Source organism: Ambystoma mexicanum, chromosome 9, assembly GCF_040938575.1.
Source record: "Ambystoma mexicanum isolate Mex_15411 chromosome 9, UKY_AmexF1_1, whole genome shotgun sequence".
In the NCBI taxonomy this organism is placed as follows: Eukaryota; Metazoa; Chordata; class Amphibia; order Caudata; family Ambystomatidae; genus Ambystoma; species Ambystoma mexicanum.
In genome coordinates, this window is record NC_090931.1 from 1315485564 (window position 1) to 1315507468 (window position 21905).

At 48.4% G+C, this 21905-nt stretch overlaps 1 protein-coding gene across 3 annotated transcripts in view; it reads left to right on the forward strand.

Moving 5' to 3' along the window:
* The window catches only part of HSPBAP1 (HSPB1 associated protein 1), a 1532307-nt gene that overhangs the window by 733008 nt on the left and 777394 nt on the right, over positions 1-21905 (forward strand). For all 3 annotated transcript variants that reach the window (XM_069616689.1, XM_069616691.1, XM_069616690.1), the window contains exon 5: positions 21493-21629. In XM_069616689.1, the coding sequence (XP_069472790.1) occupies positions 21493-21629 (137 nt within the window). The remainder of the gene's footprint in view (positions 1-21492; positions 21630-21905) is intronic.

Below are 21905 nucleotides of genomic sequence, written 5' to 3' on the forward strand. Positions count from 1 at the left end.
GCGGGTGAGACACCTTGAGGTTTATCACAGGAGCGGGGATGGTTAGGGGTTGGTACGGTGTTTTTTTTTATTGTTGGTTCCAGAATCCCTACTGTAGTTGGATTATCTTGGGTCATGGTGATACTGTTGACGGCACACTCTTTATTCTAATCACTGTGAGTTGAATAGCCAGGTTCTGAAGGTGAGGTGGTCTTCTGTCGTTCTCCTCTCCTTCAGGATTGGGTTCCATAGATTGCCAATTAGATGTGAGAATGCGGTTCCTAAAAAAGTTGAACTCTTTTTGCACAGATAACATTGTATCAAAGATTGCATATGACATTTATCATATGGTTCTTGAGTATTGATCAGAATATCAGCAACTTGAATTAAAACATACATTTCTTTGTTCTTATGAGCTGCGGTAATAGCTAACATAATTATTCTGCCATTTGAACCTAGACAATCTTATCTCATCCAAAGCTGTATTGTTTCAACACCCCTTAAAGATGTGTCACGTTTGTGTCAGTGTTCCATCGGTTTACATAATATTGGTGTATCATCTGCAAATGTTTGGAATATCCATAAGTTAGCTTGTGCATGCCCCCATACGGTGGTTGTTACTTAATAATTAGAAATAAGAGGAGAAAAGCAGGCCCCTTTTGGATGGAGTTGAAATCATCTAAATAGACACTTGCGACCATTTGTGTTAAAGGAAAGATATACGTCACGTACTTAAGCTAATGGTGTCATCTGTTCCTGAGAGGTATTGTTGTCTTTAGTGTGGCACCAAAAGCTTGGAATGCTCTGGATCTGTCACCTGTACTGTAATATATACACTGATGCTGTCCTGGTTGAGGCCTGTTATAAGAACCAGTTATTTAGATTTCTTCATATTTATTTAGTTTGTGTATTTTATTCAATTTTTATCCTTTTGTACAATGTTCAGTTGCTTGTGGATGTGGTCTTACTCTTTAATAAATAAAGGTGAGTTTACAGTCCAAATGAAAATGTAGTCCTAATCACAGAATAAATGCGTTTGTGTGCATATAAAACTACAGTAATTAAGGATGCATGACACTTCACACTGGAACACAAGAAGGTTTTCTTAAATGTTCTCGGACATGAAAGTTCAGCAAAATTTGTCACACCACAACTAATTTGGCTACATCTGACGACATATGCCACAGTTGGTGAAGCTACATGGATGCTTTATTTTAGAAAAATAATTTTGAAAAAAAGGTATTCTATATATTGGTTTGTGCCATATGCACATACACTATTTGCAATGTATGCAAGTACGGATATGACACATACATGCTCATGTGCATGCACACACATACACACACATGGAATAAGGGCAATCAGTGAAAAAATGTTTTAGCGTGTTAATGTTACTACTACCTTTAACAAAATGGAGGTGCCAATATTAACTCCAAACACTAAAAATCAAACCTTTATTGGACATAAACATACTTCACCATACTGCAAATGTAACCTGAACTAACTATAACACTAGCATTCCATTTACATATATGAATTACGTAGATTCTGTAGATCATTTCAGTTTTGTAAAGTAGTGTTCCAGTAAGTTTTTATAGTAACCTTAATGATGGTGTTCCCAACATTTGGAAACTTAATATTTGTATAGATTGTAACTATTTTATAAAAAAAGGTGGAAGTATGAAGTGTTTTGATGATCAATTTGGTAGAGGTCCCTTGTGTAACTAGACCAATTGAATGGATTTGTCAGCTGGAAAGCCTCTAGAAGATACAGCAAGCCCACAAACGGATCTCTGAAGGCTGCTATCAACACAAATCAAAACAAAAGGACTAAGGAGTTGTATTGGATGCCCTTTATTGCTGGTTTGTAAACCAATAAACAGACAGCACCTCACTACCCCTCCACCCAAGCTAAGCTAACCCAACCCACCTCCAATTCACCTTCTACTTATATTTCCCCATGGTCTGGCCCCTTACAATCCATGTCACTTCCCCTTTTAACCTCTCACGCCCCCCAAACATAACAATATCACTCCTTGTATATTTTCATGTCTTCCGTTTCCATCCCGTCTCTCATCACGTGATCCTCTGCTTCCGGGTCGGTCGCTCTGGTCGGACGCTATCCAGCGTCCACCTCCTTATGTGAGGAGCATAGAGCCACCACCCCCCTGGGGCACTTCCGGCAAAGAATGCGCTTCCATTGTCTGAACTGGTATGAACTGGCGAAATCAAAAACTGGCAGCCAGGTGACCTTCACCTGTTAGGCAGAATTAGATGCAGTACCCTTTGGGAACACCACACACAATTAAGACTACAAGTGACAGTACAAATTCACCTTTGGTACAAGCCTGTACTACACAGTTAAAGTGGTAGCGATGGCTGAGCTGTCATGATCTCTGCTTCCAAAAGGTCAGGGTTTTCCCAACTCCCTTGGAAGCAGATCCATAACCCAGGTTCCGAGGGCCAACCAGTCCCAATTGGGACCTTTTGGACCCAGTCCTGGCGCCAGTGGCACCAGGCTCATAAATATGCCCAGTCCCAGCGCTGGAAGCGCCGGGCTCATAATGCTTGGGTGGACTTACCTGCAGCAGACCATGCTGCTTACTTGCCTGCCAGCTGAGCCTCTGATCCTCTTCTGTTTGGAACTACTTTTCCTGTTGGGTGGGGCAGGAGCCACTCCCTAGATTCAGAACACTGGAACTCTTCTGGAAAGCAGGAACTCTTTTCTTACCTAGGCGTGGCTGTGGAAGGAGACACCTAAGCACTACAGGAGGCTATTTAAACCACACCCGGTGGATGAATTTTGCTTTGCGTTATTCTGCATCCTCTGCAGCAGAAAGCTCATCGTGTCTTCTGCATCGGATCCTGGGCCTAAGGAAAAAGGCTTACCATCCTGAATCCAGTCTTCAACAACACCTATAAAGACAAGAAAGAACAGGTTAGCATTCCGGCATCTGAAAGACAAAGGCTTACCTACTCTTCGTGCGCTCCGGAGGTCTTCACACTGCATTCCAGCATCTGAAAGACAAAAGCTTACCAACTCTTCGCACGCTCCGGAGGCCTTCGGCGCTGCATCCTGCATCTGAAAGACAAAACAAGGTGCGTTTAAAGACATTGGGGAACTTTAATACTCACGTGCCATTACTCCTTTCCACATCTAACCCAGTGGGTATTCCGGCACCCTGCAGCCGCTCCGAACTCGTACCTGCAAAATAAAAGACAGTTAGAGCGCATCGTGAAGCAGGCAACAAGCGCTTACTTACGTGCTTCCAGGCGCTTCTATTCATCACACGGACTCCATCTTCAACTCACTTCAGCCCGTCATCCGCCATCGCCGGAACCTGCAAAACAAGAGACATCATTACTAAAGACTTTAAAGACAATAGAATTACTCGAAACTTACCGTTCGTGCAGTAAACGATGGACAGCAGTCCTCTGAAGTCAAGAGGCCTGCGCTACCGATCCAGTGAGGAAACTGGTTACAGCACCCTGCCCCGAGGCAGATGGAGAGCTCGGCATTCACTTACCTAAGGTGAGAGCGTTAACCTTTGGGGGTCTACAGGAGAGCAAAAAAGGAAAGAGATAGGGACACCCCAATAACCCCAGTTCATTAATCCCATATTTTCTATCTGCAGACATCTTACTCTTGAAGTCAGGCATACAGTGCACAGAGGTCCAGCCCAAAGAGCCAACCGGGTGCTACACATCACCTTTGAAGATACGGTAGTCGCCCAGTCAAGACCGGCGCCTCTGCGAGAATCAGGTGAGCGTTACATGAGCAGCCAGATGTATCTCAAGAGTAAGTGAGCAGTAGCAAATAGTTACACAAAGGACAGCAATTACTATAATTCAGGCTAACACCGACTCAAGGTTTTCAAGTAAAAGAATATACATTTATTTCACTCTTCAGTTGTATAACATTACACTATTATAAGCAGTTTAAAAATCGCACTCTTAATACACCACACCACTTCCCTTAAATTCCAGACAAGTTAAGCTCACAAAAATGAAGTGGGAGCAAAATGGCACTCCAGCAATTTAAAAGGGAGGGAAAGGCAAAGTTAACAGAAATTGAATCACACCAACAGGTAAGTACTCGGGGCAATTGAACAAGAGAGACTACAATGATAAAATCAGATAGAAAAGGTTTAGGGCCAAAGTCCATAGGTCAAAAGTCTTTTGCTCAAGATAATGCAGTTCAGGGTAGTTCGCGGTAAAGTGCCACGGATTCCGGACGAGGTAGGTTGGTAGGAAAATTCGTTCAAAGAGAAGAGAAGGACAAGCCTTCGGATTGGAGAAAGATTTCAAACATTTTCACGGCGGCTGAAGGAAACGAACAACTGGAGTTGCACAGTACCTTAAAACTGAGAGGGAGCTGTAGCTGAGGCAGACGTTCCTGGTAGTTCCTGCAGGCTCACGGTTCCTGAAGCGACGGTCGGACTGATAAGAAGTACGAAGACAAGAGGGTCCTGCACTACCCAGGGAAGAAACCAGCAGCAGAGCACAGCAATGAATAAAAGGTGTGCGCCTTAAAACCCAAGCAGGGTCCGACCTTCCTGGCTATCTGGCCCACTGTAGCTCTGTACAGCGAATTCGACCAGAGGAGGGGTCCTGGCTTGCAGTTTGGGTGAACTGGTTGGTCCCACCAGCTCAAGGGAAGAAGTTTCCTGGAGGATCTTCTCTGTCGTCGCATTCTGGAGATTCGGCCCTGCAGCAGGGCTTCACTGGGCGGATCGGTCATTGTAGGGTTCCTCTTCTGTCAGCTCCTCGTTGGTTCTCTCGGTCCAGTGGCGACTCTGCTCTTCCAGTCCCAGAGACTTGCTTTTTATGCAGTTTTCCCCCATTCATATAGCCTGGCTGTCAATCTCACAGCAGGGTGTCTGTCCTGGCAAGGACAGTCACCCAGCCAATCAAGCAGGAGTGTGACTTGGGTTACCAAGGAAACCCATGGCAGGGGTCCTAAGACCCCTCCCTCACATCCTGCCTACCCAGACTTTCAGGCGCCTTAACGAGGGTTTCTGTGCAGAAGCCCCTGAAAAGACAGCGAACAAAGGGACCAAACCTGGTTTGGCGCGCAGAGTAAAACACGAGAAAGACATCTACAAAAAGAAATGGCAAATAAACCCAGCTGGAACCGTAATAAAACAAATATGGTCAAGCGGGTTTATGTTTGAGGCTTATACAATAGCCTGAAACAATATCATGGTTATTTAAGATAACGTCGGTATAAAAAATAGGGTAGATACCACTGCCACCAGCCTAGTCTTAGTGTAAAGGGAGCGAAACAATGCTCCAAGAGACACAGACAAAAAGGGATAAGCATTAACCCTTTCTACTCCATGTAGGATGGGGTGTACTGGGTCTGTGGTTAAAGTGATTATTGTAAAGTTTATGGCAACTTTATCTTTTCTGGGGACCGTCAGCTCCAGAAATATGGAGTCAGTGGGAATTTGAAATGACAACCCTGTGTCACTGCACTGAAGGTGCTGTGTAACACACATGAAAAATATGGTGCCCTGGAGTAGGTGAGGGTCCAGTGCCCAAGATCACACAGAAAGTAGAAATACACACAGCAAAACACATGTAAGAATGGGAAAAAGGCTCACACTCTTACCAGGTGAGAAAAATAAACCCTAGAAATCCAGCAAAGCTGCTGAGGGACTGAGTAGGTAAGGGAAATTAGCAATTTGAGAATTCTCCCTAACATCACCCAGTACCCCCCCCCCCCCCCCCCAGACCCCCTGAGAGCTCCCGAAAGCACTACCCCAGCAGTCCTAGAGTGGATGTCCCTCTAGAGAGCGCTCAGGGCAAGTATTGCCGCTAGCCATGAAATGGTGTTTTCCCTATCCAATGTCTGTTAAGAAAAATTATAAACATTCTCCAGCATGGGGTCTGGCATGGATTCACATGCTCATGAATATTCCCCGTCGTCAGGCTGGGAATCCTCGGTAAAGAAAAAACCAGTATCAGTTTCGTTTCTGATCTGTCTTTCGTAGCAATAACCAATCACTGGTCTCTGCGTCATACTGACCACAGCCAATGACTGCCCTCTACCTAAGCACCGCCTCTGGCAGCCATCTTCAGATTTTTACCGCACGTTCATGTGTTGGGATCCTCGTGCTATTGCTCTCGAGCGTTAGTGCTATTTTTTCGCGCTTTTTTCACAAAAACTTCGATTCTTCGGTCAAAAGAGCCTCAAGCTCCACCGATCCTACATCCGATCTACGGGGACCCGTGTCGGATTCGTCTGTGCCCCTCAAGGGTGAAGATTTCGTCGAGCTACGCTTCGGAGGACTCCAGAAGCTTCTCAGGCCCGGTCTCGGAGATGGCCCAGGAGAAGGGAAGCTCGACGCCCGGAAAGCTGTTCAGGGTCTGCCCTGGATGCCAGCTGCAGAACGTCTTTAAGGAGGACGAACACTCTTTCTGCCTTTACTGCCTTCATGAGGACAAAACGCACGTGGAGAAGGACTGTGCGTTTTGCGGCAACATGTCGGAACGGACCATGAAGGACCGTCATCAACGTCTCGCCAACTGGCTGCAGGGTAAGAGCCCGTCTGGCGAGAAGAAGAAGAAATCCGAGCGGTCTTCTAAGACCTTTGAGGGCGCCCCGGCGACGGGGGCCCAACATAAGGCCAAGCACCGCGAGTCCGCTGGCACCGGGAGCGCCGAACGGTCGGGCTCTACGGGCGCCAGGCAGGGCGCACCCTCCCCGGCACCATCAACCACGAGCCAACGCTCTGGGTCGGGTAAGAGGAAGGCCGAGCACCCGGCGAAGCTCCTGGAGAGGCCCCGGTCGAGCTCGAAGGCAGAGGAGGAGCGTGGCAGTGCCCCCTCCCTCAAGGACAAGGCGGTGAGCGCACCTAGGGTGGTGAAGGCCTTGATCCATCCGACCAAGCCCTCTATCGAAACGGTCGCGGCGGCCCTGGCCCAGCCTGTGGAGGCTACTCCAGTGGTGGCGACCTCAGGGCCCAGAATCTCCCTGCCTCCTCGGAGGGAGTCTTCTTTTATGCCCATCGATAGGACCCCCGTGAAACCCTCCGTGGAGAAGAAGGGGGGGCAGGGCGTCGTCGTAGATTCGGCCTCAACCTCAGAAGAAGAGCTGGTCGAGGTCTTAAGCCACGGCCTAGGCGTGGAACAAGACCAGCCCGTCGGAATGGGTCCCGACGCAGGCGACGACGACGACATCGTCGAGGATGCCGACGGGGCCCCTGCTCGCCCGTCGGATTCCCCTCTGCCAGCGCCGCGAGACAACTCGGCGGCCATTTTGTTGGCCATACAGTCCTTATGCACTGAGATAAGGACGAGGCTACCGTTACCGACGGAGGAACCTCTCCCGTCGGGGGATCCAGAACCGGGACCTTCTGGTGTTCCCCCTGCCAAGAAAAGAAGGATCCATCCTCCACCTCCTTTTCAACCGTCGCGCCCCGTCCAGCCCTCCTCCCCGTCCACCCGAGGGGATGATACGGGGACTGACACGGCAGCGACGGGTACGGACGACGAGGCATACGACGAGGATTTTCCGTCGTCGCCCCCCACCAGGGCTTCTCCGCCCGACGAGATCGGATCTTTCCATTCCATGATCTCCAGGGCTTCCGAGCTTTTTCAACTCTGCCCCGAGGAGAAGAAAAAGGAAGGCTTCCTTTATCAGCGGCGCGAGGCCAAGAGGAAGACGGTCCTCGCAGTGCCTCTGTTGGACGACATTTGGGATGAGGGCCTTTCCCTCCTCAAGAACCCTTCCACGACGCCAGCTAGAAGAGACCGGTACGAGAAGAAGTACCGGGTCCCGGACACGGCCCCCCTATGCCTCCGGGCGCAGCCTACCCCGGACTCCGTCGTCTCCGCGGCGGCCAGGAAGAAAGCGGGGGGGGGTGCGGCCTCCACATCGACTTCCCCGCCGGACGGCGAGGGAAAGAAATTGGATGCTATGGGACGTAGAGTCATCTCGTCGGCAGCGACGACGATTAAAGCGGCCAACGCCTTGGCTATCGTGGCCCGCTACGACAGGGAGCTCTGGTACAAGATGGCTCCCCTGCTGGATTTTCTGACGGACGACAAGAGGGCTGAGGCCCTTGAGATCCTCCAGGAAGGTGAAGTGGCTTCGGACCACGCCATCACCGTGGCGACGGACATCGCCGACGCTGGGTTCCGCCAGCTAGGCAACGGCGTTTGCCTTCGACGTCGTGGATGGCTCAAAGCTACGGATTTTCGGCAGGACGTCCAGACCAGAGTCCTGGACATGCCCTTCGACGGGAACAACCTGTTTGGGAAGACGGTGGACGATTCCCTCCAGGCCATCAAGGCGGATACTGAGACGGCCCGGGCCCTGGGAGTCCTGCAGCAACGACGGACGCCCTTTCGGAGCGGCGGAGGCAAGGGCGCCTCCAAAGGTTCCGGTGGCGGTTTCGCTTCCTACCGTCAAGCGGCCCGCTCGTCGTCGCAAGAGGCCTACAGAGGACGAGGCAAGTCTAGCGGACCCCGCCGTCGTCGCCAAGGAGGTCAAGGCGGCAAGGCCGCGTCCAAGCAGGATTGAACCGGCCGTGGGGTCGGGCCCCCACCGAAGCACCCCGGTGGGAGGCCGGCTGGCGGGCTTCGTCAGCGTGTGGGAGTCCATCTCCACCGACCGTTGGGTGCTGGACGCCCTGGCCCGGGGCCACGCGCTCGAGTTTCAAAGAAGGTGCCCGCGCGTCCCCCCCGTGGCCAGGAGAGAACTTCACGTCCCTCAACTTCTCCTGGAGGTAAAGGCGATGCTCAGAAAGGGCGCCATCGAACTCGTCCCAAAGAGGCTTCGGGGCTCCGGAGTCTACTCGCGATACTTCCTCGTGAAGAAGAAGACGGGAGGATGGCGCCCCATCCTAGACCTGCGACGGCTGAACAAGTTCATCAAGGCGCAGAAGTTCCGGATGGTCACCTTACAGCACGTCCTGGGTCAACTGGAGGAAGGAGACTTCCTGTCGTCGTTGGATTTGGAGGATGCCTACTTCCACATTCCAATCCTAAAGGGGCACCGAAAATTCCTCAGGTTCGTGGTCCAAGGGCGTCATTACCAGTTCAAAGCCCTTCCCTTCGGACTGCGGTCGGCACCCAGGGTATTCACCAAGTGCCTCGCACCGGTGGCGGCGCAGCTGCGCCGCGAGGGGATTCACGTCTACCCCTACCTGGACGACTGGCTCATCCGCGCCAAGACGAAGGAGCTCGCCGTGGTCCACACGGCAAGGACCGTCCAACTCCTCACGGACCTGGGATTCTCCGTGAACTACACCAAATCCCACCTGGTGCCCGCGCAAGTCGCACTGTTTCTGGGAGCGAGGCTCGACACAGTGTCCCTTCTGGCCTCCCCGTCGGAGGAGAGGACCAGGACCATCTTGGGCAAGGTGCAACGGATGCTGGTGGCCGACGCGGCCAAAGTGAGATCCATCAAGTCCCTCCTCGGGATGATGTCTTCCTGCATCTACCTCATTCCCATGTGCAGGCTCCGGATGCGCCCGTTGCAAGAATTCCTGGATGCGCGCTGGATCCAGACGACGGGCAGCTTCGAAGAAAGGATCAAGCTCGACGAGAGTTTCCGGCGAGCGATACGGTGGTGGGGCACCCGCGCGCATCTGACGGCGGGCATGGACTTCCAGACCCCAGCCCACCAGGAGACTGTGACCACGGATGCCTCCCTGGAAGGGTGGGGAGCGCACACCGAAAATCTGCACGCGAGGGGACTCTGGCTCCCGACGGAGAAGTCCCTGCATATCAACGTCCTGGAGCTCCGTGCAGTGTTTTGGGCCCTCAGGTCCTTCCTTCCGTCCCTGAAGGGCAAGGTGGTGAGGATCTTCACCGACAACACCACCACCATGTTTTACATCAGGAAACAGGGCGGAACCAGGTCCCCAGCGCTGTCCAAGGAGGCGCAGGACCTGTGGCATTGGGCCGTCGCCCAAGGGATTTTTCTGGTGCCGTTTCATCTGGCAGGGATAAAAAACACCATCGCCGACTCACTCAGCAGGGAGCTGCGCTCGTGCCACGAGTGGGAACTACGGCAGGATCTGGTGGATCGCCTCTTCCGACGGTGGGGCACACCCCAGATCGACCTGTTCGCGACGGCGACGAACACCAAGTGCCGGAGGTTCGCCAGCAGGTTTCCCCAGACGAGGAGCATGGGCGATGCTTTCTCGTTCCCCTGGGAGGGCCTGTTCCTCTACGCGTTCCCTCCCTTGCCTCTGCTAATCCGGCTCGTCAACCAGCTCAAGAGGTCACGGTGCAGGATGATCCTCGTCGCACCTGCGTGGCCGAGGCAGATATGGTTCCCGGACCTTCTGGACTTGTCAGCGTCCCCGCCGATCAAGCTGCCGGCGGACGCAGACCTACTCTCCAGGGAAGGAGGCGCCATCCTCCACCACGACCCGAAGTCGCTGAACTTGCAGGCCTGGCTCCTGCAGCGCTAGAGTTTGGAGGATACGACATACCGGCCGATTGCAGAGAGGTTCTTGCAAAGGCCAGGGCGTCCTCGACTCTTAAATGCTACGGACACAAATGGAAGAGGTTCTCTGTCTGGTGCCACGCACAGAAGATTAACCCTCTACGGATTACGGCTCCCCAAGTACTGCCGTACCTGCTGACGCTGGCCAAAGCTGGACTGGCACACGCGTCCATCAAGATTCATCTTGCTGCGATCTCCCGATACACCAGAACCACGGGGCGGACGTCCTTGTGGTCTCATCGTCTGGTGAAAGAGTTCATGAAGGGACTATTCAGATCGTTCCCGCCGGTGAAGGCTCCGGCCCCGGCGTGGGAGCTCAACGTGGTGCTGACCAAGCTCATGGGACCTCCGTTCGAGCCTCTGCACTCGGCCCCGTTGAAGTTTCTATCGTGGAAAACAGCTTTTCTTGTGGCCATCACCTCCGCACGACGAGTGGGAGAGATCCAGGCCCTTTCCTGCAAGGCCCCGTACTTGACTTTCCACGACACGAGGGTAGTGCTCAGGACGCACCCCTCCTTCATGCCCAAGGTACCGTCGGACTTCCATCTCAACGAACCCTTGGTGTTACCTGTGTTCTTCCCGTCGCCTTCGTCGCCGGCTGAGAGGACTTTGCACTCGCTGGATGTAGCTAGAGCGCTGAAGTTCTACGTGGATCGCACGAAGGGTTTTCGGAAGACGTCACAACTCTTTGTGAACTTTGGACCTGTCAATCAGGGGAAGGCTCTCTCGAAGGCTTCCATCTCCAGATGGCTCTCCGGCTGTATCATGTACTGTCACCGGTTGGCAAACCGACCGCTGCCTGGCCGTCCGAGAGCCCATTCCACCAGAGCGATCGCAGCTACCACGGCGTTCCTATCTGGTGTGCCCCTGCTGGACATATGCAGGGCTGCTACGTGGAGGTCGACGCACACCTTCACAAAATTCTACTGCGTCGACCGGGATTCCAGGGAGGAGTCCAGGGTCGGCCAAGCAGTGCTGCGCAACCTGTTCGCCTGAGGTGAGCCTGGTGAGGAGGTAAGATGCTTAATGTTGAGTTGATGTGATGCTTAATGTTGAGCCTTTGCCACCTCCCGTGGTTGTGCATGTGTGTACTGCTATGTATTCTTTATTCATGAGCATGTGAATCCATGCCAGACCCCATGCTGGAGAAGGAACAAGTTACTTACCTGTAACTGTTGTTCTCCAGCATGGGTCTGGCATGGATTCACATGCGAACCCTCCCGCCTACCCCTCTGCGGCTCTTCACTTGGTCATACTGCCACTTCACGTGCTTCCAAATCTGAAGATGGCTGCCAGAGGCGGTGCTTAGGTAGAGGGCAGTCATTGGCTGTGGTCAGTATGACGCAGAGACCAGTGATTGGTTATTGCTACGAAAGACAGATCAGAAACGAAACTGATACTGGTTTTTTCTTTACCGAGGATTCCCAGCCTGACGACGGGGAATATTCATGAGCATGTGAATCCATGCCAGACCCATGCTGGAGAACAACAGTTACAGGTAAGTAACTTGTTCCATCTGGCATATTTGAAAAGAGTGACACTGCAGGTATTCAACTACATTCCCAGACTCCTCCCATATTGTTGTTTACTCTCATTTATGATCACTCATTATTGCATGCCTTATGGCGTTATCATAACATAAATCTCCTTCCACCTCACCCGGGTGCATCAACGTTCACACTACAAAGCTAAGTATTGTACCAAGGTGCCACTTTGCGTTACTCAATACAGTTGTGGCTTGGGTGATCATGGTGATGCCTGGTGAGATCTGAATTGGCTTCAAAATCACCTTGTTTGAGTATGTTGGTCAAGTATGGATGTCTCACTTTGTGGACATGATTTCACCAGTTATCTGTTGCACTGTTATATTGGAATCTAATCGGAGAGAACTATAGGAATCTGATATTCAAATAATTGTTCATAACTGGGCAACCAAATGCAAAATGTTGTGTGATGAATGAGGATAGGCACAGAAAGTGCATTGCACTGAGTATCTAAAGCCAGTATACTTGTTATGCTTAAGCTCCCACTAGTGGAAAATATCCACAGAACATGGAAAATGTTGCCTCTAATCACCTCCCTCAAGTGATTAGGGCAATGTATTCAAGAGTCAGAACTATTTTGTAAATATTTTAATTTCTTTTGTAATATGTATTTGATTTCCTGCTTTCGGGACACAGAGAGAGGCACGCTATGATCCAGTCTACTTACCTTGTCCAATCCAAGAGTTCAACCGTTTTGCTGGTATTTACAGTTCATTATGTTCCTTTGAAGTTATGCTCTGGTGAAGCACTGGGGTCATCAATAGACAACTTGTTTTTTCCCATTTGCCAGTCTCATGACCTGCTCCCAGGGCCTTCAAATTAACAAAGATAAGGAGCTAGTTTCTAACTGTTACATACTCGGGGAGGAGAGACACCACCAGAGAAGATGCTGCCTGAGCGAAACAGTTCAGGGTCCTATGTCTACTTTTGAAGTGGAACCATCTATCCAAGAGGTGACTTCGAAAGAGGAGGCTGGAGCAGGTGGGCAGAGATGCTGGACAGCAAATCACAGGGCAAGCCCTCCCTATGAACTGCTGTCCATCATCTCTGCCCACCTCCTCCATCCTCCACTTAATACTGTTATAAAACAGCAGCAAAGTGGTAACAGCCAGAGGAAAAAAGGGCAGTTACCACAAAGGGAGTATATGAACACCAACTGTTTACTGGAAACCAAAGTGGAGGATTAAAGGCAGTGCAGATAGAGAGCGCAGGATTACCGATAGATCTCTGAGAGTGGAAAGTTGGCAGGAGCCCAAAGTCACAAAGGGAGATGATGATGATGAGGAGGGAGAGGACAGGAATGTAACAAGAATTGAGGGTTCTGAAGAGCAACTGTGAGGAGAAGGACTCGGTGGAGATGCATGCTGGAAAAACTTGTTTCAAGGATTGCAAAAGTCGAAGGATTGAATGAGTCATAGGTTTTACGCTCTTTGAAGTGCGGTCCAAATATCAAGCGACAGACTAAAAGTGTAAAAAAGTGAGAGGCATTTGAAATTCACATTGAGAGGTGTAGTCGTTGGACTCGGCAACTGTCTAAGGGAGGCTCAACGAGTAAAAACAAAACACTGAGTTGCAGACTTTGAAACATGGCACACAGGCCATAGGAAGTCCAACAAATACTAACCAAGTAAAGAATCATCTAAATTGCATGCTGAATAATGTGGCACAAAGGCCCGGTGTAGTTTAAGAAAGAGTTTCCAAAGGAAGCATCATGTAAGTTGCAGGAGAAGTATGGTCCGAAGATCTTAGACGATCTAATAAGGAATAAACAAGTCATTAGGCATTTGACATTTTCAATGGGGAGTGTAGTCTTAAGACTGCATAAAACTAAACAAGTGAAGAATATTTTGAGTTCTGTGCCGAGACATGTGGTTCAAAGTCCGAGAGACGGTCGAAGGATCATTGAATGAGTGAATTAATTCACATGGCATACTGAGAAATGTGGTTTAAGGACTCAGGGTGTAGGAGTCTGACCAGGAGCAGTCATCTTTTGGGCTACAAACTTTTATTAAATCAATAAAGAAACTGATCTCTCCCTACTTCTACGGGGCTTTCCCTGCCTCCACCAAGGAAAACTTTAGTGAGTTTTCAGAATGTCCGTCAAAATTAAATGTTTTCCGTCCTACGTCAGAAACCAACTAATCTAATGATAACACTATTAGCATAAGTGTAACTAAACGGGAAGTTCATGTTTCCTTCAATAGGAGAATGACTCCCTTCTCCTGGTTTCTTGCTTCCGTCTTATAGTAGAAGTAACTCATTCAATGTTCCATCACAAAGGACCAGTGGAATGACTCCCTTCTCCTGGTTCTTCTATACATTTTCTCTGCAGTGGTCTTCAAGCACTCTTGCAGAAAACTTGGATTAGTCTTTAACTCCTTCCAGGAAGTAAAAAGAAACTCAGCCTTATTTGGCTTCCATTTACCACTCTGACAAGGGGGATGGCTCCCGTTCCACTCTACTTGGGCAGCAGCATTGGGTATACCACTGCGATCAGGGAGAGGACTCCTGACACAGTCTGCTTGCTCAGTGGTATTTGGCTGACCACTGCGATGAGGGAGATAAATCTGGATCAATGGTATGGTTTGGGTTTTCACCACTGTGACGAGAGAGATAACTCCTGATGCACTCTGGCTTCTTGGTTTGACTTCCCAGACCCCTACCGGCCTTCCCACTGTTCCCATTACCTTGTTCTCTGTTGGGACACGGCTCAGGTTCTTCCTGGGTTCGTGTGTTCCATCTTCAGCGTTTTCTGACACGTGAGCGGCTCAACTGGTGGTCTCGGCACTGTTTCCATACCTCACGGCCCACCTTTCTGGGGTCATGCCACCACTTTGATTGCTTCTTCCTTCTGGTGAGTCGACTCCCAGCCAGCTCCTGGAACGTTGTAGCAGCTTCCCGTTCTTTGTGGCCTCTGCCTGAAGGAACAGCTTTTCCGCCTCTCTGGTCCTCCCGGTTTGAACCTCCCAGGCAGGAGCTTCGTGCTGCTGGCTTCGAGATAAGAGCTCTCTAGTCCGTTCTTGCTTTATATTGTTGACTCCGCCCCTGCGTAAAGTCAACACCATCTTGAAAAGTCTTTGGCACTTTTCATGCCTCCAGTGAGCCACCTCGCTACAGTACTTGGCTGGCTTGCATGGCTTCTCATGTTCTTCTTCGTCCCAGTAATTTCTACATTTGTCACAGTCATGGCTTTACAATAACACATGGGTCCACTATTGATGGTGGGAGAAAAGGGTGACAATGAGCGTAGGGGGTTCTATGACAGGGTTGTAGGTAGGCTTTCCCCAGGTGGACGCCCTTTTCCCCAGGAGGGGAGTCCCTCCCTATGAGTTCCTTCTGGATATTACCACCCCTAGGGGGACTATTGGGTAGCTGCCGCACCTGCTTAGCCTCATAGAAAAGGGGTTCCCCCCGGGGAGAAGTGACGAGACCTGGCGAATCATCACAGGACCTACTGTTAAGGTTAATAGAAATTCAGAGTGACTAATCATCTAAGTAGCACGCTAAGACGTTGGATCTTAAAAACCCCAAACTGCCTAAAAGTATTGAATGGTTCCAGAAGTTAGTTGAGTCTAAGGCTAGGAAGGAAGTATTTATCGTTCATTAAATCGGTAACTGTAGGATTTGTCATCAACTTTTGTAATGTCTGGCATGCAGTGCATGCTTAATTTTTCTCGACGAGGAATATTTGGACCTGGTGATGTATCATGCTGTGCCTATCTAATATATGCTGATAGTCACAGCATGGGTAGTGAAGTGGCCTGCCCTCTTGATTTCAAAAAGGGAGCTACCATGGGAGCTGGGTTTGAATCTCCCCTCCTGCAGAGCCTTTTTTTTTTTTTTTTAACAAGCCTTTTATATTTTTTCTTTTTTTGCTGCTTTTGTTTATCAATCGACAAATGGTACTAAAACATATTAAAAATGGGCATAAAGTCCACGCTTGCGCAGAAAACCTCAGGGCTTGGTAGCCAAAGGGATCTGTCGCTGTATTTGTAATCACCCTTGAGAGCTGGTGGTATTCCATCCATAAATTAGAGTACCACGTTCCGAACCCCTTGACAACCGATGCTGCTTTTGTTTACTACACTCTGTGGCTCTTTTTTTTTTTTCAGAACCGTAAAAAACAAAAACATATATACATCATTTGGTTGAAGCATATGTTAGGCAGAATCCTGTGCAGTGCCCTTAGGGACCACTACACACAATTAAGACTACAGGTGGCAATACAAGTTTTACCTTTGGTACAAGCCTGTACTACTATGTCAGAGTGGTGGCAGTGACGGAGCAGCCAGGCTTATCTCAAGAGTATATGAGCAGTAGCAGAGATTACACAAAGGGGACACAATTACTGTGACTCGAGCAAACACTGACTCAAGGTTTCAGGTAGAAAAATAAGTACATTTATTTTTTAAATCATTCGTTATAAACACAACACTTCTATTAAACTCAAATAAAAAACACACGTTAAATATACTACAACTAACCAATTCACTTTGTACAGTAAGTCTCAAGGTAAATACCCTGTGTTTGAATGAACCAGTGTTGTGAACAAAACACGTTACTGCGAATACGATTGCGATCACTTTTTGACAGTTCGGTCTACTAAACAAACGCGTATCAGTGACATGAAATGCTACCGGGGCAAAAACACACTTAGCACCTGAGATACCCAGAGGTAGTTGGAGACAAAAATCACAGCCAATATTTTGATTAGGCAGGCAGAATCAAGAAACACTCAGACAGGAGTTCAAAAGTCAAAGGGCCGGAGCCAGGGTCGAAAGAGACCAGGGCCAGTTGCCGAAGATCACACGGTCAGACAGTTCATGATTCAACGTAGCCAAAAGTACTTCGATATTGTCAATGTTCGGAAGCAAAAGTTATAAGAAGGAGGGAAGACAAGGGCAAGCCTTGGAAATGAAGAAAAAGGGATTCACCCAGTTTCCTCAACAGAACACAGTCCTTGTTCCAATGGTGCAGCGGCTGCCCTGGTAGTTGTTCCTGTTGGTTTCCTGCAGACCCACGATTCCTGGAGCTTCTTTGTGAAGGACGACGTCTGAAAGGGGTCTGCACCCCACAGGAGAGGCTCTTCAGGTGGCTATCCGGACCACTACAGCAGTGTGCAGCAGCGATTTCGACACGGAAGAGGATCCTCTGGCTGTAGAAGAGGAGCTGGTTATCCCCACCAAGCTCAAGGGAAGAAGACTCCGGATTGGATCTTCTCTGAGTCGTTGAAGGGCAGATAGCTCAGGACTGCAGCAGGGCTTCACCAGGACGGGAAAGTTGCAGCAGCCGTTGTTCTCTCTGCTTCTCTTCGGTTCCTTGTAGTTCCAGTGGCGACTCTCTGACTTCTAGCCCAAGAGACGTGCCTTTTATGCGAATACCCCCCATTCACGCAGCCTGGCTGTCAATCACCCAGCAGGGGGGTTGTCCAGCCCGGACAACTACCCTGGCCAATCATGACAAAGTGCGACTTGGGTTTTCCTAGGATACCCTGTGCAGGGGGTGACTACACCCCTCCCTCACATTCAGCCCACCTAGGCACCCAGGTGCCTTGAGGAGGACTTCTGGGCAGAAGCCCGCCAAAAGACAGTGAACAAAGAAGGCAAACCTAGTTTGTAAAACACAAGAAGGACTTTAACAAAAAGAAATGGCGAATAAACCCAACCGGAGGCAAAAGAAAGACGATTTGGTCAAGCATGTTTATGTTCGAGGCTAATATAATAGCCAAGAACAGTACCACGTTTATATAATATAATCGCGGTAGAAAAGTTAGGGTAGATACCACTGCCACCAGCCAAGTCTAAATGTTAAAAGAGCGAAACAATGCTCTACGAGGTACAGATAAAAAGGGACACGAGTTAACCCTTTTCAGTACTCTATGGAAGATGGGGTGTACTGGATCTGTGATAGATTGACTAAGTAAAGTTAATGGTAACTTTACCCTTTTCTGGGGGCACTAGTCGCCTCAGAAATGGAGTCGAGGGAAGTCTCAAAGACAACCCTGTGCCACGGCACTAAAGGTGACGTGTGCCACACAAAAAGAAGGGGGCTACTGAAGTGCTGTACTTCAGAGTCCACAATCACAAAAACAGGAAGAAAAACATAGCAAAACCCAGGTAAGAGTCAGGGAAAAGCTCTCTTACCAAGTGGAAAAAAATAAACTCCAGAAGTCCAGCAAAGCTGCTGGGGGACTCACAAGGTGAGGGAAATTAGCCATAAATCAGAATTCTCTCTAACAGCATATGTACGGGCAGAAATCGATCTCATGGCTCGTTAGCTGACCACAGCCGCAGTCTGCAACAGCCCATGACAATTCTAAATATTCCATCCAGGGATCAAAGTGCATACGTTTGGAAAGTCTTAACGAGCTATGACGTGTTTTAGTTCCCTCTCTAGTTGCAAGTTTAAATTACTGCCAAAACATTTTTTTAAAAGCTGCTTTATTGAAATGTATGCCACTTTTTAATTGTATTTCATTAGATTTTTGGGATGGTGTGGGTTGAGGGGAGAGGGAATCCTGTCTTTGTTTTTTGTCTACTCTATAGTTCCTGGCTGCCTCCAATCTGCTCTCCTACCTTGCATTTCCTGTCTATGGGGACAGTGCAAGCGGTTGAAACGCCATTTGTTGTGCAGGCGCCTTACAAATATCCAATAAATAAAATGAAATGAGTCATCTATCGGATGTCACTCGGCACTTCTCAGTGAAATACTCCTGTGTTATACAGTGTGTTTTTTATGCTGAGGTTTGTATGCTCCACTTGCCTAAACTAAGTCTGTGTGGGGAGACGTACCTAGAGAGACCTAGAGAGACAGTTGTACTCTCAGTTGAAAAGTGCACATTGTTTCTTTGGATGTGCAAGATGATGCTTCTGGCTGCATAGTGCTTTTAAAATTCTTCTTCTGTGGAGCAGCATGGACAGCCTTACAGGTGCTGAGGCCTTTTACGGGCACTGATACAGATTTACACTTCATCATGTTAGTTATGGGCCATTGTTGTTTGGTGCTCCTCTGATGTCCTACTTGCAAACAGTACTATTGCCCAATATCAACATTTTCCAATGTAAATTGAACATTAATTACAGCCTTACAAATTGAAAGAGCACAACACATAATAGTACCGGCGAGGGTCAATGAGCTTGTTACAAGCAAGTTCATTGGCCCTCGCCCGGCCTTACCTCGCCGACAAGGCTCTGAAGCCTCTGCTTCTCCGACGCGATATCCTGAAGTGGCCACCAGGGAAAGGAATAAGGTACTACATAGTCCCTTTTCTATGATCCCTGGCGGCCATTTTTCGTTCTATTTTTTTCTCGAGTCGAGAAACTGTTGTAGCACTGTTTCTCAAGTCGAGAAAACTTTCTATTAATACTCCGGTACGACGTGCAGGGCTACTAATGGCAATATGACCCTCATAGGGGGGGCATTACCGGTTGAGTAATGTCCCCAGGGCTTCTAACTATTGTCCCGGTGGCATCACCTGACCGGTTATGCCCCCCGGGACAATAGTTAGAAGCCCTGGGGACATTACTCAACCTGGGGTCATATTGCCTAAATAAAACCCATATCAGACCCTTCCAGGGTCATTGTAGAAACTAGATTTACATTCCTCTTGTTCTTGACCTTTTATTTGGGGGGTGGTGCATTTTCCTCCTTGAGTATTTTGGTCTCCATGTAGACACTGGCTTGCTAATAGAGGGGGGAGCCATAGGTATATATTATAATACCTCAACTGTGATGAAGTAAATCATCTTGGCTACTTGTGGGTGGAGCACGAGAGAGATTGCTCTACAAGCCACCTGTTTTGAGTTCAACCTATGTTTGTGTGGATAACCATAGACCGTTCCAGTTAAAAAGATACCCATTGTTTCTTAGGAAGTGTAGCTGAGGCTTTTGTTAGCACAGTCCATTGAAAATAAGCCCAGGACATGGGATCTGGTGGCTGTGTAAAGTACTCTTGATGGGTGGCCTGAATTCTATAGATCTCAGCAGTTCGTTTGATGGAACCAATAGGGGTTGTGGGGCTTAAGTGGCTTATGGTGTGCTCCCAGCAGAGAGTTCAACAAGAAGAGCAGTTTCCTAGGGAAGGTAGTAGGTCACTGTGCATCCCATATTCTCTTGAGCTGAGAGTAAAATCTTAGTGCACGCTTTAGGAGAACAGGTGGTAGAGCAACATGCCCAGGTTACCTCAACGACCGACACTGTGTCTGACTCTGAGGTTGCTTTTTTAAATTCACATTTGTAGACCGTTTTTAGATCATCTTAAAATATTTTGAACAAAAATAACTCTTTGCGATAACTTTAAGCAGGACCCAAAAGCAAATGGTGTCCATGCTGTCAGGGCGGATTGAATGGTGATCTGGCCCCAGTTGATTTAGTCTTTTCCAGACGTGCATCATATTCACAAGCCTACCAGTATGTTGGGCACGAAAGGCACTCGAATACGTTTAAGGACTTCTACATCACAGGCTTCTACTCCTCAATGTAGGTAACACTCAACTGCTTCAGCACCTAATGTGTTGTGCTGTGTACTGAATTAATTTACTATAATGGAGCCTTCTAGACTAAAGGAGTTGGGTGAGCAAAAGTATAAGATTTAGAATAAAAACCAACACAGTGAAATACTGTTTGGCAAGACTTCAAGTAAGTGTCCTTCACCCCCTCAAAAGGGGAATAAAAACAATACCTAATAAATAGCAATGTATAAAAACAAAATGGTCTTCTCAGTAGGGTCTACTATATACAGTGACAAATGTAACATTGGTGTAGTGGTTCAAAACCTGGTTCTAAGTGCATTGAAGGATTCACCAGTTATTGATATCTAAACTGGTTCCCAGTCGATTGTGGGTACAGCAGGCATGCGTTCGACCTCTGTTCCCAACATTATTTGGAAAAACCGCCATCTGTACGCCTGTGTGCCTGAAGGTAAAATTACTTCACACTCTGCGTGTTGCAGACAGAATGGAGATGCAGGTACTTCCACTGAATTGCAAGGAGCAATATAGTGGAAAAATGATAGTCGCCAAAGGTGTGTATGACGTGTATCTAAAATTGGGGGAAATATCGTGGCAAAATGTTTCCGTGAGATGTCTGTTACGCCTGGAAAAAAAGGGCAATATGCACAAATGTCATTCTCAAGTACAGTTTCTTGGAAAATACTGAGAGAGGATACTTGGGAGTACGATCGAGAAAATAGGATCTTTTGGCTACTGAGGAGAAAATAATTGAGTAAGACTTTAGGAGAAACTAACCTGAGACCATCAGAGGTGCAACATAAGTTGGATTCCGAGGACATAAACTGTTTTGTGCAAAAGATAAAAAAGCCTACTTTTGATAACATTTTCATAGGAATCATCAATGTGTTCGTGCCTATGCATTAAATATTACATTCATTTAAGCTAACCAAGAAACACACCCTTAGAAATGTGAAAGCGTGTTTTAAAAGATTTCTTTTTTTTTTTTTAAACAAGGTCTATTCTTTGTTAATTTCTATTTTTGTTTGTGCAACAGGATGTCGTGTGGTCTGACTTCGGTTTTCCTGATAGAAATGGACGTGACAGCACACTGTGGATTGGCACATTGGGTGCCAACACACCCTGCCATGTGGACTCGTATGGCTGTAATCTGGTGGTGCAAGTACAAGGAAGGTAACTCCGTAATATTAACTGTCATATTCACATACCAGAATGAAGCATTTTCTGGTGTCCTGGTCTGGAAACTGGAAACCTGCCTTCTAATCCCGGTTTGAGCCGTGCTTTTGGGCACAATCATTTTCTCTATGCCCCGCAAATCATAAATCATGGTTTCTGCAGTCTGCTCTTACTCAGACCCCATATAGTGCATTGTTCTATACACAGCTCCTCATGTTTGAGTATATTTTGTTATAATATATTTTCTCTGTGAAGTGCTCTCTTGCTCCTTGT